At 38.3% G+C, this 14278-nt stretch overlaps 1 protein-coding gene across 3 annotated transcripts in view; it reads left to right on the forward strand.

The window, feature by feature from the left end:
- NDC1 (NDC1 transmembrane nucleoporin) overlaps positions 1–13722 on the forward strand; it is a 54508-nt gene extending 40786 nt beyond the window's left edge. For all 3 annotated transcript variants that reach the window (XM_037043224.1, XM_037043222.1, XM_037043223.1), the window contains 2 exons: positions 7912–8072; positions 11286–13722. In XM_037043224.1, coding sequence (XP_036899119.1) covers positions 7912–8072; positions 11286–11349 — 225 coding nt within the window. In that variant the 3' untranslated portion in view covers positions 11350–13722. The remainder of the gene's footprint in view (positions 1–7911; positions 8073–11285) is intronic.
- Positions 13723–14278: the final 556 nt, after the last annotated feature.

A 14278-nucleotide genomic window follows, 5' to 3' on the forward strand; every position in this document is an offset into this window, starting at 1 on the left:
TGGCGCAAGAAGAACTCAAAAGTCCCAGAGCCAATAACCCTAAGCAACCGGGAAATTGCCAGCCTCTCAGAAGCACAATTCAAGACACTGTTTATCAGGATGCTCACAGAACTGGTTGATTATAGTCACAAATTAGAGGAACATATGAAGGCTAAACTAATTGAAATGAAGGGAGATGTCCAGGAAACCAATAGCGATGGAAAGGAAACTGGGACTCAAATCAATGGAATGGACCAGAAGGAAGAACAAAACATCCAACCAGAAAGGAATGAAGAAATGAGAATTCAAAAAAATGAGGAGAGGCTTAGGAACCTCCAGGACATCTTTAAACGTTCCAACATCCGGATTATAGGGGTACCAGAAGGGGGAAAGAAACAGCCACGAGTGGAAAACTTATTTGAACAAATAATAAAGGAGAACTTCCCCAGTCTGGCAAAGGAAATAGACTTCCAGGAAATCCAGGAAGCTCAGAGAGTCCCAAAGAAGTTGGACCCAAGAAGGAACACACCAAGGCACATCATAATTACATTAGCCAAGACCAAAATGAAGGAGAGAATCCTAGAAGCAGCAAGGGATAAGGGGACAGTCACCTACAAAGGAGTACCCATCAGACTGTCAGCGGATTTCTCAAAAGAGACCTTACAGGCAAGAAGGGGCTGGAAAGAAGTATTCCAAGTCATGAAATCCAAAGACCTACAGCCAAGATTGCTTTATCCAGCAAAACTTTCATTTAGAATGGAAGGACAGATAAAGTGCTTCTCAGATAAGGTCAAGTTCAAGGAGTTCATCATCACCAAGCCCTTATTATATGAAATGCTAAAGGGACTTATATAAGAAAAAGAAGATGAAAAATATGAACAGTGAAAGGACAGCAAACACACAGTTATTAACAACCACACCTAAAACAAAAGCAAACCAAGAGGACAGCTAGATCAGGAGTGGAACCATAGAAATGAAGAACACATGGCGGGTTAGCAACTGGGGGGTGGGAGGAGGAGAAGGGGGGAGAAGGCACAGTAACAAAGATTCTTTTTTAATTGAATTTACTGTGGTGACATTGGTTGATAAATGTATCTAGATTTCAGGTATAATTGTATAATGCATCTGTGTATCTGTGTGTGTGTTCACCACCTCAAGTCAAGAACTAAAGATTCTTAGAACAGTACCTACTTTTTCTATGTGTATTGCATTCTGATGTTTTCTATTGTATTTCATTTTTTTTAATTGTATATGTATTTTTTAAATTTTATTTATCTTTAGAGGGGAAGGGAAGGAGAGAGGGAGCGAAATATCAGTGTATGGTTGCCTCTGCTGGGGACACACACAATGTATTGTGTGTCCACTGCCAGGAACTGGCCTGCAACCTAGGCATGTGCCCTGACTGGGAATCGAACTGCGATCCTCTGGTTTGCAGGCCTGCACTCAATCCACTGAGCTACACCAGCCAGGGCTTATTGTATTTCTTTTTTTTTTTTAAATGCTGGTTAAAGCAATTGGTTTCATAGGGAATCCCATTACCCAGAGATATTCTGTACCCAGATTAGTTTCTTCTCACCTCTCCACTGTATTTCTAATTCTTTTTTGTAGTTGATTATGGTTAGGTATGACAAGAAAAGCAATGTGTTTATTTGATTATAGGTATTCATACCATTGGTTAGGAAGGTAGGAGTTACAGATTTGCAAAAGTTAGGTCCTCTTTACTTTGAAACAGGAGTTGGACAGGAGGGTACTTTTGAGGCGCAGAGTGGAAGGTGGCAGAGTGTTTGTCAACTCAAAGAGGTGAAAGGAACAGAGAACAGGCCTGGTGGTTTGGTCCTGAGTGTGAAACTCTTCCTTGGTGACACTTGTGGTATCTCTTCTCCCCTAGGCCACACCGCAGTCAGCCTTTTTATCATGCTTGGCAGTCATTAGATTTTGCAAACTACCTTACAGTCTTTTCCCGTAATCAATCCTCAGAGTGATTATAATGAGTTATTCAGGATCCACGTGGATGGGCATTTGCCCCACACCAGGTACCATGGTTCTTTGACTTGTCCCCCTCACTGCCCTTTTACATGCCCTCAGTCTCGTCCCATGGCCGTCATCCTTGCCTCATTGTCACCTGAGTTCTCCACCTCCAAAGCTTAAAACTCAAGGATTGTGTCCTCTAGCGAAAGTAAATATGCAGTTTTTATCCTAAAGTTAATGCTCCTGTATTTTACCCATTGGTCTGTGAGTTCATGGAAGAGCCCTTGCGCCAAACACAGGCCTCTCCTTCCCTTGCTGCTTCTGTGCACTTTGTCCTCACCAGTGTTTTCAGATTCCTCCTGGCTACATCTTTGTCTCTCTTACCCAGAGTAGTCCTTGTCTGTCACCCAGTTTAGACCTTATGTCTGTCATAGTCATTTTATTACTAATTCTACTCTCTGTCCACATGTTCTTCAGCTGCACCCATATGGCAAAACCCCAAGAGATCAATCCCATATTCACCACCCATTCGTTCTCTTTTGCCCATCCCTACTCATGGACCTTACTGCAGGCTTGGGCCATTCCTGACCTGAATTATTTCTGCAGCCTCTTGTCCCTGCTCGTTCTTGACAGAGATTCTTCATTCCCACTCCAGCCTCCTGTTCTCCCTATGAGCCCTCTGCTCTAATAACCACCATGGACTATTCAGTTTTTCCTCCCAAATAGATTTTCTTAACCTAACTCTAACTCTACATGATGTCTTTTCTTTTCTTTGCTTAGAACATATTTTTCTTTTTGTCTGTGTCTGCCCTATACCCCTCATCTCAATACTTTATTGCACTGCATTTACTTTACTGTCTTTTGGAGTAGAGGCAGGGACATTGTCTCAGTAGCATATCACTGGTACTTGACTATCGTCATCACCTAATAGTTTTATTCTATAGTGGTGGTTCTCAACCAGGGGTGGTTTTATTCCCCAGGAGACATTTGTCAGTGTCTGAAGACATGTTGATGGTCATAACTAGGGAAGTGCTACTGTCATCCATTGTACAGTGGCCAGGGATACCGCCAAACAGCCTACAGTGCACAGGAACAGTCCCCATGATGGTTATCCAGCCCAAAATGTCAGCAGTCCTGAGGCTGAGACACTCTGCTCTGTAGTCCCAACTTCCAGTAACAGAATCTGCTCTTATCCTTAGTGCTTGTTTGGGATTCAGGCTTTAGTAGAGTAAAACTTTTGTTTAAACTAGGTTATAAGTAGGGTCCTTGAGACCAGGAACTTCCAAAGCTCTTCACATTGGATGTTTGTTAATAACTCTGGTAGATAAATATTCAGGAGAGAGCAGCTGGACTTTTCTCTTTATTTGGCTTTTGTGCATATGCTACTGCAGATAAATATAAATGGGCAAAAAGTATCTGTTTTCATAGTACAGCCTGCTTTAAATTTCTGTTAGGGCCAAAGTAAGGCCTTCATGGAATTTTTTATTTTTCCTGAAGAATACATTGTTCAGTGGTGTGTTGTACTCACTGCGTCCCCTTTTTCATTGTTCGGGATAATTCTTAACTAAATATTTGAGACCCTAGTGTGTAAACCAAGTCTTCAGGGCAGGCACCACAGACAGTGCATGAGCAGAGCCTCAGCAGGTACCTGTGTAATTGCACAGCTGGTTAAGGACTTCAGTTTGCCTAACCATGGAGCACATCGTTACATATTATAAGCCAATATCTCCTAGATCAAGTTATTCATATACTGCCTTCATAGTTTTGCCATAACTGTTTATTATAATATACTCTTTCAATAATTTAATCATTGAGATAAATCAGAAGGTGAATACAAACAGGTAACAGCACTCCAGACCACCCCCTCCATTCATTAGAAACATAGTGCAATGCACATATGTAACTGTGCATTTTTTAGTAGTTAACATTTTAAAAATCCAGGTGAAGTTTATTTTAATTTAACTTGATATATCTAAAATATTATTTCATCATGTAGTCAGTATAAAATTATTGACATATTTTATACTCCCTTTTTAATAGTAAGTTCTCAAAATCTGTGTATTTTTCACTTACAGCATATCTGAATGCAGACTAGCCACATTTGTAGTGATTAAGAGCTACATGTATCTTAGTGGTCACCACGGTGGGCAGAACGGCTGTGCCCTTTAATGGTGGTAAAATTGATCATACAAGAGGAATTTCAGATTAAATCTTCAAATGATAATATTCTAGATGTATTTTCTAAAATACAAATTCAAGAATTGATGACAAGAATATATTTTTAAGGAGAAAAAGGAAATACGTATATGTGATATTCTCATCTAGTAAGTCATTTAACAAGAAGAACTTCGTCCCACAATATAAATTAGAGCTCGGATCATTGCATTTTTGCTAAAAGTATACATGATAATAATCCTTCATCTTCTATGATACATGTGCACCAAAATTTACTTTATACAGTTCATCAGTGGGTAAATGCTAAAAGGGTGCAAAAGTGATTGGAAGGCATAGATGATGGCAAAATGAAAAAAGTCACTGGATTAATTCTTTGAATTTGTCTTTGTAAACCTAAGAATGAAAATGTTTGCAATTGTGCTGTGAAGACAATTTTGTTNATACCCTTTAATGGTGGTGAAATTGATCATACAAGAGGAATTTCAGATTAAATCTTCAAATGATAATATTCTAGATGTATTTTCTAAAATACAAATTCAAGAATTGATGAGAAGAATATATTTTTAAGGAGAAAAAGGAAATATGTATATGTGATATTCTCATCTAGTAAGTCATTTAACAAGAAGAACTTCGTCCCACAATATAAATTAGAGCTCAGATCATTGCATTTTTGCTAAAAGTATACATGATAATAATCCTTCATCTTCTATGATACATGTGCACCAAAATTTACTTTATACAGTTCATCAGTGGGTAAATGCTAAAAGGGTGCAAAAGTGATTGGAAGGCATAGATGATGGCAAAATGAAAAAAGTCACTGGATTAATTCTTTGAATTTGTCTTTGTAAACCTAAGAATGAAAATGTTTGCAATTGTGCTGTGAAGACAATTTTGTTGAACTCTCTTCAACAAAATTAAAAGCTGTTAAAAGTTTTTTAAAATACTGCATTTTGATCATACAAATGCAAGAAAAAGAACCAGAAGTAATGATGGGCCAGAACCTATTGAAGATATATTTTCAATTTGAAATTAGTATTACAAAATGGATGTGTTCCAGGTTTATGCATGATAGCTGATGAGTTGCATTCAAAGTGCATTGCCCATTTCAGATATCTGTATGTTCAAAACCTGGAAAATATGTTTATATTCTTATTTAAATCTCTAGAAAATTATTTTACATTATCCTGTCATTTTTTTTGTAAATTGTTTGTAAAATAACTTTAAATTGTAAAAAGGGCTCATTAGACCGAGGTGTAAATGATGGTGACTGTTTTTCCTGATAATACTGAGAGTTAATTAGAGGGTTTACAAGGAAATTGAAGAGGAAGTAACTTCCCATTGTGATTCAGTGCTATTTACTGTTGTTTAATATGTTATGGAATACCACCTCCCTAGTGCCTAAAATTATCTCAAGTATGTCCCAGTCTTGGGAAATATTCTTATAAGTTACTGGTGAAAGAATAAATGATTAGATTTGAAGTTATCATGGCAGACTGAACACATATCATATCAAATTTTGTTCCTTCCCTCAAACTCTGCTAAACTATAGTAAAGGGGCATTTAAAAAGACATAAATCCATAAATAGGAGAAGAGACAACAGCAACAAAATTTTCAAAGCTGGAAAGCAGATGGTTGAGATAAAGGACTAAGCAGCTCAGAGGCAGACCTGAAGCTGTTAGTGGGGCCAGTACCAAGTGCCTCTGGAATCAAGGATGAAGACACAGGTACCAAAAGAGGTTTAGGTGAGGGCTGTTACAAAACCAGTTAGATCCCGCCCTGGCTGGTGTGCCTTAGTGGATTGAGCTCTGGCCTATGAACTGAAGGGTCACCAGTTGGATTCCCAGTGAGGGCCATGCCTGGGTTTTGGGCCAGGTCCCTGAGAGGTAGTGGCATGCAAGAAAAACCACACATTGATGTTTCTCTTCCTCTCTTTCTCCTTCCCTTCCCCTCTTTCTAAAAATAAATAAATAAAATCTTTAAAAAAAAACAACAGATCTCTAGACTCTCTGCTGCTGGTGCTCCCCTTCACTCCCATAGTAGTTGAAGTTTATCCCCTAGAGAAGTTAAAACACCAGGTTTCTGGACTGAGAGGGTCCATCCAGACACACAGTTCTGGGTACTGTACTAAAAGCTTAGTAGCTGTGTTTTCCACTTGGCTGCCTGAACACTGGGGGCTGGAGGACTGGAAAACTCCTCTCTGGGAATTCTGGACAATCCAAGAAGAAAGACCTAGAGTTACTGAGTTGGGTGCTCACCCCGCAAAAGTTCACAAAGATCACCTGTTGTGAAGGGGGTTGTCAATAATCTAACCTTACTCAGAACTTTTGGTCAGATAGGAAATCCCACACTCATTCATGAGCCAAGGGTAACTTCTTCCCTTCCTCCCTCCCTCCCTCCCTCCCTCCCTCCCTCCTTCCCTCCTTCTCTCTCTTCCTTTCATCCTACTCTCATTCTCTTTCTTTAATGCTCACTTGAGGATATGTTTATTGCCTGGTTTTAGAGAGGAGGGGGGAGAGAAACATCCATCAGTTGCCTCCTGTATGCACCCTGACCTGCAATCAAACACAAAACCTAAGTATGTGCTCAGAACAGAAATCAAACCCACAGCCTTTGGTGTTGGGACAACACTCCAGCCAACTGGCCAGGGTGAGGATCACTAGATTGCTGATAAAGATCTCTAATGCAGAAGATGAAGATAAAGATGCAAAGAAGGGGAAAGCGATGTGGAAGAAAGCTGTAACAAACCAAAAACCAAAAACATTAAAAAATCATCAAAATCCAGCCCTGGCTGGTGTAGCTCCGTGGATTGAGCATGGGCCTGTGAAGCAAAGGGTCGATGGTTCGATTCCCAATCAGGGCACATGCCAGGGTTGCTGGCCAGGTCCCCAGTAGGGGACACATGAGAGGCAACCAAACAATGATGTTTCTCTCCCACGCTTTCTCCTTCCCTTCACCTCTCTCTAAAAAAATTAGATAAATAAATTACTAAAAATAATCAAAATCCTCAGAAACGAGAGAATGTTAACATCCTTGAAACAAAAGTAGGATGCTAAAATAAAAAGGATCACCTAGATGACATTAAAAAGCTCTTGAAATTAAAAACATTATAGCTTGTTTTTATTTCTTTTGGTGGTTAAATTCATTATTATGAATAATAGGCTTATACTATTAATTCTTGTCCCTTTGGACGTTATCTTGCTGTAATAGATTAGTACACTTACACTTCTCTATTTTCACCTGTCATCTCTTATTGTAGTTATGTCATGTAAAAATGATATTATTTACCTTAGGCCTTTAAAGATAAACTGAAATCTCTGTTCTGTCAACTATAAATGAAATCAGTTTCACTTTTGAATTTTATCTCTCCCAATCTGTTCTTGCTCCTCCGTGCTTTATCATCAAAAAGGAAGATTAGATAGTTAAGTAAATGACTTTTATTTATCTAAAGTATAAAGTTTTGGCCTTGTTTTTGCCGAGCTTTTTAATAAGGACTTATACTGTTAAACATAAGCAGAGTAGGATGTCTGTGTTTCACTTCCCAGCTTTGCATTGCCGAGGATGTTGTGAAATACAGATTCTGTTTTTTAGAGGAAAGGACTTTTTTCAGGTAACCTCTGGAGTGGCTGGACTTCTACTGCGTTGTTTTTCAAATGGTTTGTGGTCCAAAATAAATACTTGATAGTATGTGTCTATCTCTCAGTCTATCCTAAATAAAACCACCTTAACCCTTTGGACTAGGTTGGCCTCCATCGTAGTCTGCTCTGATGTGTTTTCTTTCTTTGATCTAGGCCGTTGACAAGTACTTCAAGCTTCCTCATGCTTCCAGTAAACCACCGCGGACTTCAGGAACCCTTGTGGATACTTCTTATAAAACGTTAAGATTTGCCTTCAGAGCATCACTAAAAACTGCCATCTATCGAATAACTACCACATTTGGTGAACATCTAAAGTAAGTTGACCCATTTTGATCCCTGATGATAGTACATTTTCAGATAGTGCATTCTCATCTCCTGAGAAATAGGTATGAAAATTAGAAGGGCTCACACATGGAAAGGGTTCTTTTGGGACCTTCATGGCTCCTCCTGGAGTTAACAGCTTGGGTTGAGACTTTATATTTTAAAAGTTGGCCTATTGTATAGGCTTTGAGGCCTTCTTTCAAATGGACCAAAAGACAGGGAGAGAAAGTTATAAAAGCAGCAAATGTAATTAGATATTGGTGTTTTAAAATTACCAAAACATCCTTCATGGAGAAAAAAGGCAGAAAAATAATAATTCTGTTGTTGCATCTTGGTTAGCAAACTAAGACGGGGGGTGAGCAGAGTCTTCCACAAATGAGTCCTCGGTGCTTGTGAATCATGCTGGAAAAACAGTGACAGATCACAACACCTTTAGACACAGAGCCAGAGAGAAAACCACAAATGCCAAACCTGTTTATATTTAGCTTCATTGATGTTTACTGCTTTCTTCTCCTGAAATAATTTAGCTAAGCAGGATAAGGGATACTAGTTTATTAACTAAACTGTGTTATATCATAATTGTAAATGAACTTTAGAAGATAAGAGATTACTCTGCTTTTTCTGTATGCAGTCAGTTAATACTTGAGAACTTCTTCACACACCTGCTTTTAGAAACAGTGGTGTATTTTCCTTTACTTCCATAATACTAGGCGGTAGCAGCAGCACGTATTATGGAACACTTCGGTTCTGAGTGGGAGTACCGAAGGGCTGTAGATAATCCTCTCTCCTTAAGAGGTTATTCACTTGTTTAAAAAGAAACAAAATCTGTTATTGAGTGCCGCCTCCATCTGCACTCTCCAAAATTATAGCCATGTATGGCTGTTTAAATAAAGTTAAATAAAATTTAAAATCTAGTTTTTCATCACACTGGCCTCATTTCAAGTCCTTAGTAATTACAATGGTTAGTGGCTACTGTATTGTACAACTTTGATACAAAACGTTTTCATCACTGTAGAAAGTTCTGTTGGATAGTGCTGTCCTAGACAATAACTTTGCACTTAATATACATATATTTCTTTTTATATATTCTTTTCAAAGGGCCTGTGAGATTGTCATAACTGTAGAGAAATAGAAACTGAGGCCCAAAGAGATTAAGAACTTGCTTAATAGCACAGTTCAATGGGTGTTAGGACATGAACTTGAACTGAGGTCTTTGTTGCTTTTAAAATTCTTCCTTCCCACCACACCACTAGACTGCCTAACAAATGTGAACCGTCCTGCTGAATACTCTCAGCAAACACCCAATGAATCTAGAGAATAAAAGAGATATGCTGATATCCCTATCAATACAGGTGACAGTGCAAAAACAGGAGAAAGGGGAAAATTGAGATTTCTTAGAAAAAAAAGGGAGGGAGATAGATGACTGATAACAAGTTATGAGAATGAACCTTTGCCGTAGCTTTTCTCTGAGAAGAGCCAAATTTTATATGTGCATTAAAATTGATGAGGTTAATACAGGCTCTTTTGTACAAAAATAGGACAGAATGATATAGTGGAAAAAAGTGTTAGATTTAAAAAAAAAATCTCACCAGAGGGCATGCTTATTGATTTTAGAAAAGAGAGGTGAAGGGAGGGAGAGGGGTAGAAACATCACTTGGTTGCCTCTCATGTGCATCTGGACCGGGGGCCGAACCCATAGCTTAGGCATGCGTACTGACTAGGGGTCAGACCTGTGACCTTTTGGTTGATAGGAAGATGCTCCAACCAACTGAGCCACACCGGCCAGGGTGAAAAAATGTTAGAATTAAAACGTTTAGATTTGTGTCTGATTACATCATTGACTGTCATTGGTTGTGGGCAAGTTTTCTAATGATTTAAGTAACTTGCTCAAGAATTTGCAGGTAGGAAATTGCAGAGACAGACTTCAGACTCAGAACTTTCTGACCTGAGAGTTCTGTCTGCAGTGTCTAATCTCAACCAGTAGGTTGTTCTTCCTACCTTGTTCCATTTGTTGTTAATAGAGTTAAAATGGGACCATAAATTTATGAAGCCCCTACTGTCCATTATATGTTGTTTGGAAAATAACTTATTACTGTATAATATCTCATTTATTCATTACCCAGAGCTCTATTTCTGAGAACCAGGTTTAAATTAAGTAAATCTGATTTACTAGTGCATAATGTTAAAATTTGAGGGGAAGAGACAGGTATTAGAGTCGAGAGTACTGACAGTTGGGAGAATGTGTAGTGCCTGCTAGCGGAGAGAAGACGCATGAAAAAAGCTGCAGAGTTGGTGTTTGAGAGAGTTCAGAGCCATTTAGTTGGAGGTGACAACCCCACTAGTACCACGGTGGGAATCTGCACAGAAAAGCACTTGAGATGGTTCAGGTAGAGGCAGCTACGTGGTTTAAGGAAGCAGAGTTGTATGTGTAAGGTCTTAGAGTGATTGCAGCAACATTGTTACGGTCAGACTCTTAGGCACTTTTAAAACTGGTGATTTTCAGTTACTAGAATTTTATCATTCAGTAATAATATATTACTATTCAACAACTAGAAAGCCAAAATCTTTCTTTCTTTCTTTCTTTTTTTTTTGCCTAGAAGTGTAAAAGGAAGTTTTATGCTAGTTTTAATATATACTTCTAACTTTGTCAAGGTAATGTGTTTTTGTGGGGCTGAGGATTGAGAGAGAACTCAATTTCCCCATCCAAGACATAATTTATTTTCAAAGGGAAAAGTAAATTTAAACCACCAAGCTGTTACCTTTGAAAACGATTAGTGGAGTCTATTATGTTTTAACCAAACATTTTAGTTTAAAGGATTTTATATTAAAGGCAATTCAAATACTCCACAACTCAAAGATAATGTTGGAATCTGGTTTAAATAAAATAATAAAATCCAGAAAATCTGTAAGGCCTGGAACTCTGCACAGCAGGTTCCACAGCAGAGCAGGTTAAAATCGATGCCTTTACTTGTCGGTCTTAATTTGCTTTGGTCTTTCAGAAGGTGGAAGCGTGCCATTACTGAATGAAGCCCTCCTCCTCATTAGATTAAGGGGAGTTTTCATCCAGCTTTTTCAGAAGTACTAAATAAGTGAGGGCTTCTCTTCATTTTTAATTGTTTTGAAAAATATTGACTCTGTGCTCTGTGGTTCACTTAATATGCTTAATGTAAAATAAAGCTTATGCTTTGAATTTATGTTTCATTTAGTGCTGTGCAAGCATCTGCAGAACATCAGAAAAGACTTCAACAGTTCTTGGAGTTCAAAGAGTAGTTAAGTAATATAAACTGTGTTCATTACACTGCTGATACAACTGCAGATGGGACAGTAAATGTTCAGCATTCTTGGATCAGAAGAAAATGGACTAATTAGATGCTTCCTTTGTCGTGGTGGTTGCTTTGAAAACTATACTTTAATGGGAGAAATCATGGAAAGAAATCCTCAACAGAATAACTGAAAACGGCCTTTTCTGTACCAGTTCCTCCTTGTGTGTGTGGTATAATAAAATATTCAATTTCACAGATGCATCTATGGCAGCGCAAATGTCTCGAGCTTATATAGCTTAATAATAATAATTAGAAAATTTTTAGAATTTGCTTTTGAAAGGAGTGGAGCCAGTTCAGAAGGTAAAGTAGGTTGACTTGCTTCAGTCTTCCTTCCTGATTGTTCTGAGAGCTTAGCTCTCTGTAAACTTGAAATACATAAACTTTTTAAGAGTTGCTGCTGTTTGCTAAAGGATAAAAATGGTAACACTGGAGAAAAGTTCACAGAAAAAATATTGTCTAAAGGACATATTTTGTTAATATGTTAGGTTGTGTTTTTGTTTCCAGAGACAAATTAAATTTGCATGATTGTCCAAAAAAAGTCTCAATTTACAGATGCTAACTCTATATAAAGGAATGTGGAAAAATTTAGTTCTTAAGTTACAAGGTTAAACATTCGCATTTGGTTTTTGAAAGACAAACGGCTGACATGTATGAATTTATTTTGTATCTTGCTGGTAAACAATACGTGTATGACTCTTTTCCCATCTAGTTTTACTTTCTTTTTGTGGAACAAAACATTAAGTGATTGTAGAGTTTTTCAAGTGAGAGAAAATGTTTTGCAAGAAAAACCAGGAAACTTTCCTTTTTTCCTACCCTTCATCTTCATTTTGTGAAGCTTTTTTTGGCCTCACAGAGGGAACTGGCTAATTAAAATACATTAGGAAAGTCTTTGCAGCCAGAAACGACTTAGTCCTCAACTAGCAAGTGAGACTAACACATCAGAGGAATTACTTGCTAGCCTGTTGTATGTCCCTAGAGTGAGCCGAGGTCATTTTATAATTTATTCGCTCAACTTCTTTGTAAATGGAAAGATCGGAAATTCTACTAGTAGATGTTCACTGGACTAGCTTTGGACTGAAATGTTTCATTGTAATTTTTTTCCTATTATCTTTCCCCCGGTGTCCCCCCAATTTTTTTAGCACAGTGTTGTATATGACTTTTTAATGTGGTATATGCGACTACAGTTTGTCTGACTACTTGATGTATTTTATCTTTATTCCCTCTGTTTGTTGCCCCTTCAGCCAGCACATGCCGGATTATAAATGTGCCCTGCTAACCTGTAAAGTGTCTGTGTGAGAGCTCCCTGGTTGTCAAGGGTTTGGAGGATTTAGGGTACTGCCGTTGCTTTTTCCTCCCTGAAGTGGAGTTGATCTTTTTTTTAAATGTGAAAGTTGAATTTCGGATGTGGTAGTTACTTACAGATGGCCAGAAAATTGTGACTAGTTGACTGAGAACTGCTGAGTTTTATGTTTTAAAACTATTGAGCTTTTTATATTCCATTCGCTGTGTTCCCCCTGGCTGACACATTTTGGGAGAGAAAGACTCTTAACCTTCTGTTGCCATAAAGAATTATGGTATTTAACCCATTTTCTTCCTGAGACTGATGATAGGATGATTTCTTTAAACTCTTACGTGAAATGTCTGGCTGAGACTTTGGGCAAAGGTATGTTTGATGAGCAATGTGAACATTTTTGAGATGTTCATTCCTGTTCTCTCTCTAGAAAATGTACTTTGTACAAAATATCGGTCTCATAAAGTCTGCTTGGTAGGATTTGGAAACTCTCTCCCCAAATCTGGATTGTATTTAGTGGGGAAGGAAGTCAGTTCCTTTTCCCCATTGTGTGTTGATAATCCCCACACCATCTGCCGGGGCAGGGTGTGGTGCAGTCACCTGCTATTAAAGAGAGGTCCTTCTGCTCTGTGAGGGGGGCCTTGAGAGCCAGGAGGGGAGCAGCATTTCCTTTGATGAAGTCGTATCGTGCCTTGAGCCCCACTGGTGCTATAACATTGGCCTAAAAATTAGTGTTCTTTGGCAGCTTTTCTCTTGTCAGTATAAAACATGCTTCTGTCAGCTCTTGTAATGTTTGCTTGTCCCTTACGGAAGGTGTAAATCCATGTAACTTCTTGTAGACATCCAAAGGGTCCTAGGGTAAACCTGGGACAGTTCAGTGGACCTGGATAAGCTACAATTCATTACTTTGCTGGGTTTGTTCTTTGGTAATTATTTTGTATGTCTTCCTGTAAATGTGGTAATCAGTTTATATCTTTTTGTATATCACCAACACTGAATTGAGTAGAAAAATAAATCGACATTTAAAAAAATAGGGCTGTTAATTGAAATTTGTATATACAAGGTCAATTACTTAATTTCTGGTCTGTTTCCTTGGCCATTTCAATTCCTTCTCTACTGTCGCTGCTTATAAAACTTGAAAAGAAGTTTAATTTCTTGAAAAATCAGCTTTTGCTCTTAACTAGATTAATTTGATGGGTGACCAGTATTTAATGGTAACTCTAAGGAGCGTGAATTTAAAAAAATCTCTTTTTTCATCATCTTGGTTCCTTCCTTTCAAAACTAAACAAAGGAGGCAGGTGCTGAAAGCCATCTTTTAATAGAAGTTTCTTTTCCTGCCAGAATAGTGTTTCTGAACGGATCATATTCCCCCAGGCTAACAGCTATATCTGTCAGCTTTACTTAAATTAGTCTGAGCTTCACCTCAAGCCGGTTGATGCACTGTACTAAGGCCCTCTCACCCCTCTTTGCTCTCCCAGTGCAGTCCTCTTTCTTTAAAACTAAATAGCTTAAGGTGGCCTTATTTATCAGTTGACAATCTCGCTATTCTTAGCAAGCTGCTGACCAGAATCACGCTGTGAGAAGG

This window comes from Sturnira hondurensis, unplaced genomic scaffold, assembly GCF_014824575.4.
Source record: "Sturnira hondurensis isolate 20B ecotype Veracruz unplaced genomic scaffold, ASM1482457v3 Scaffold0004068, whole genome shotgun sequence".
In the NCBI taxonomy this organism is placed as follows: Eukaryota; Metazoa; Chordata; class Mammalia; order Chiroptera; family Phyllostomidae; genus Sturnira; species Sturnira hondurensis.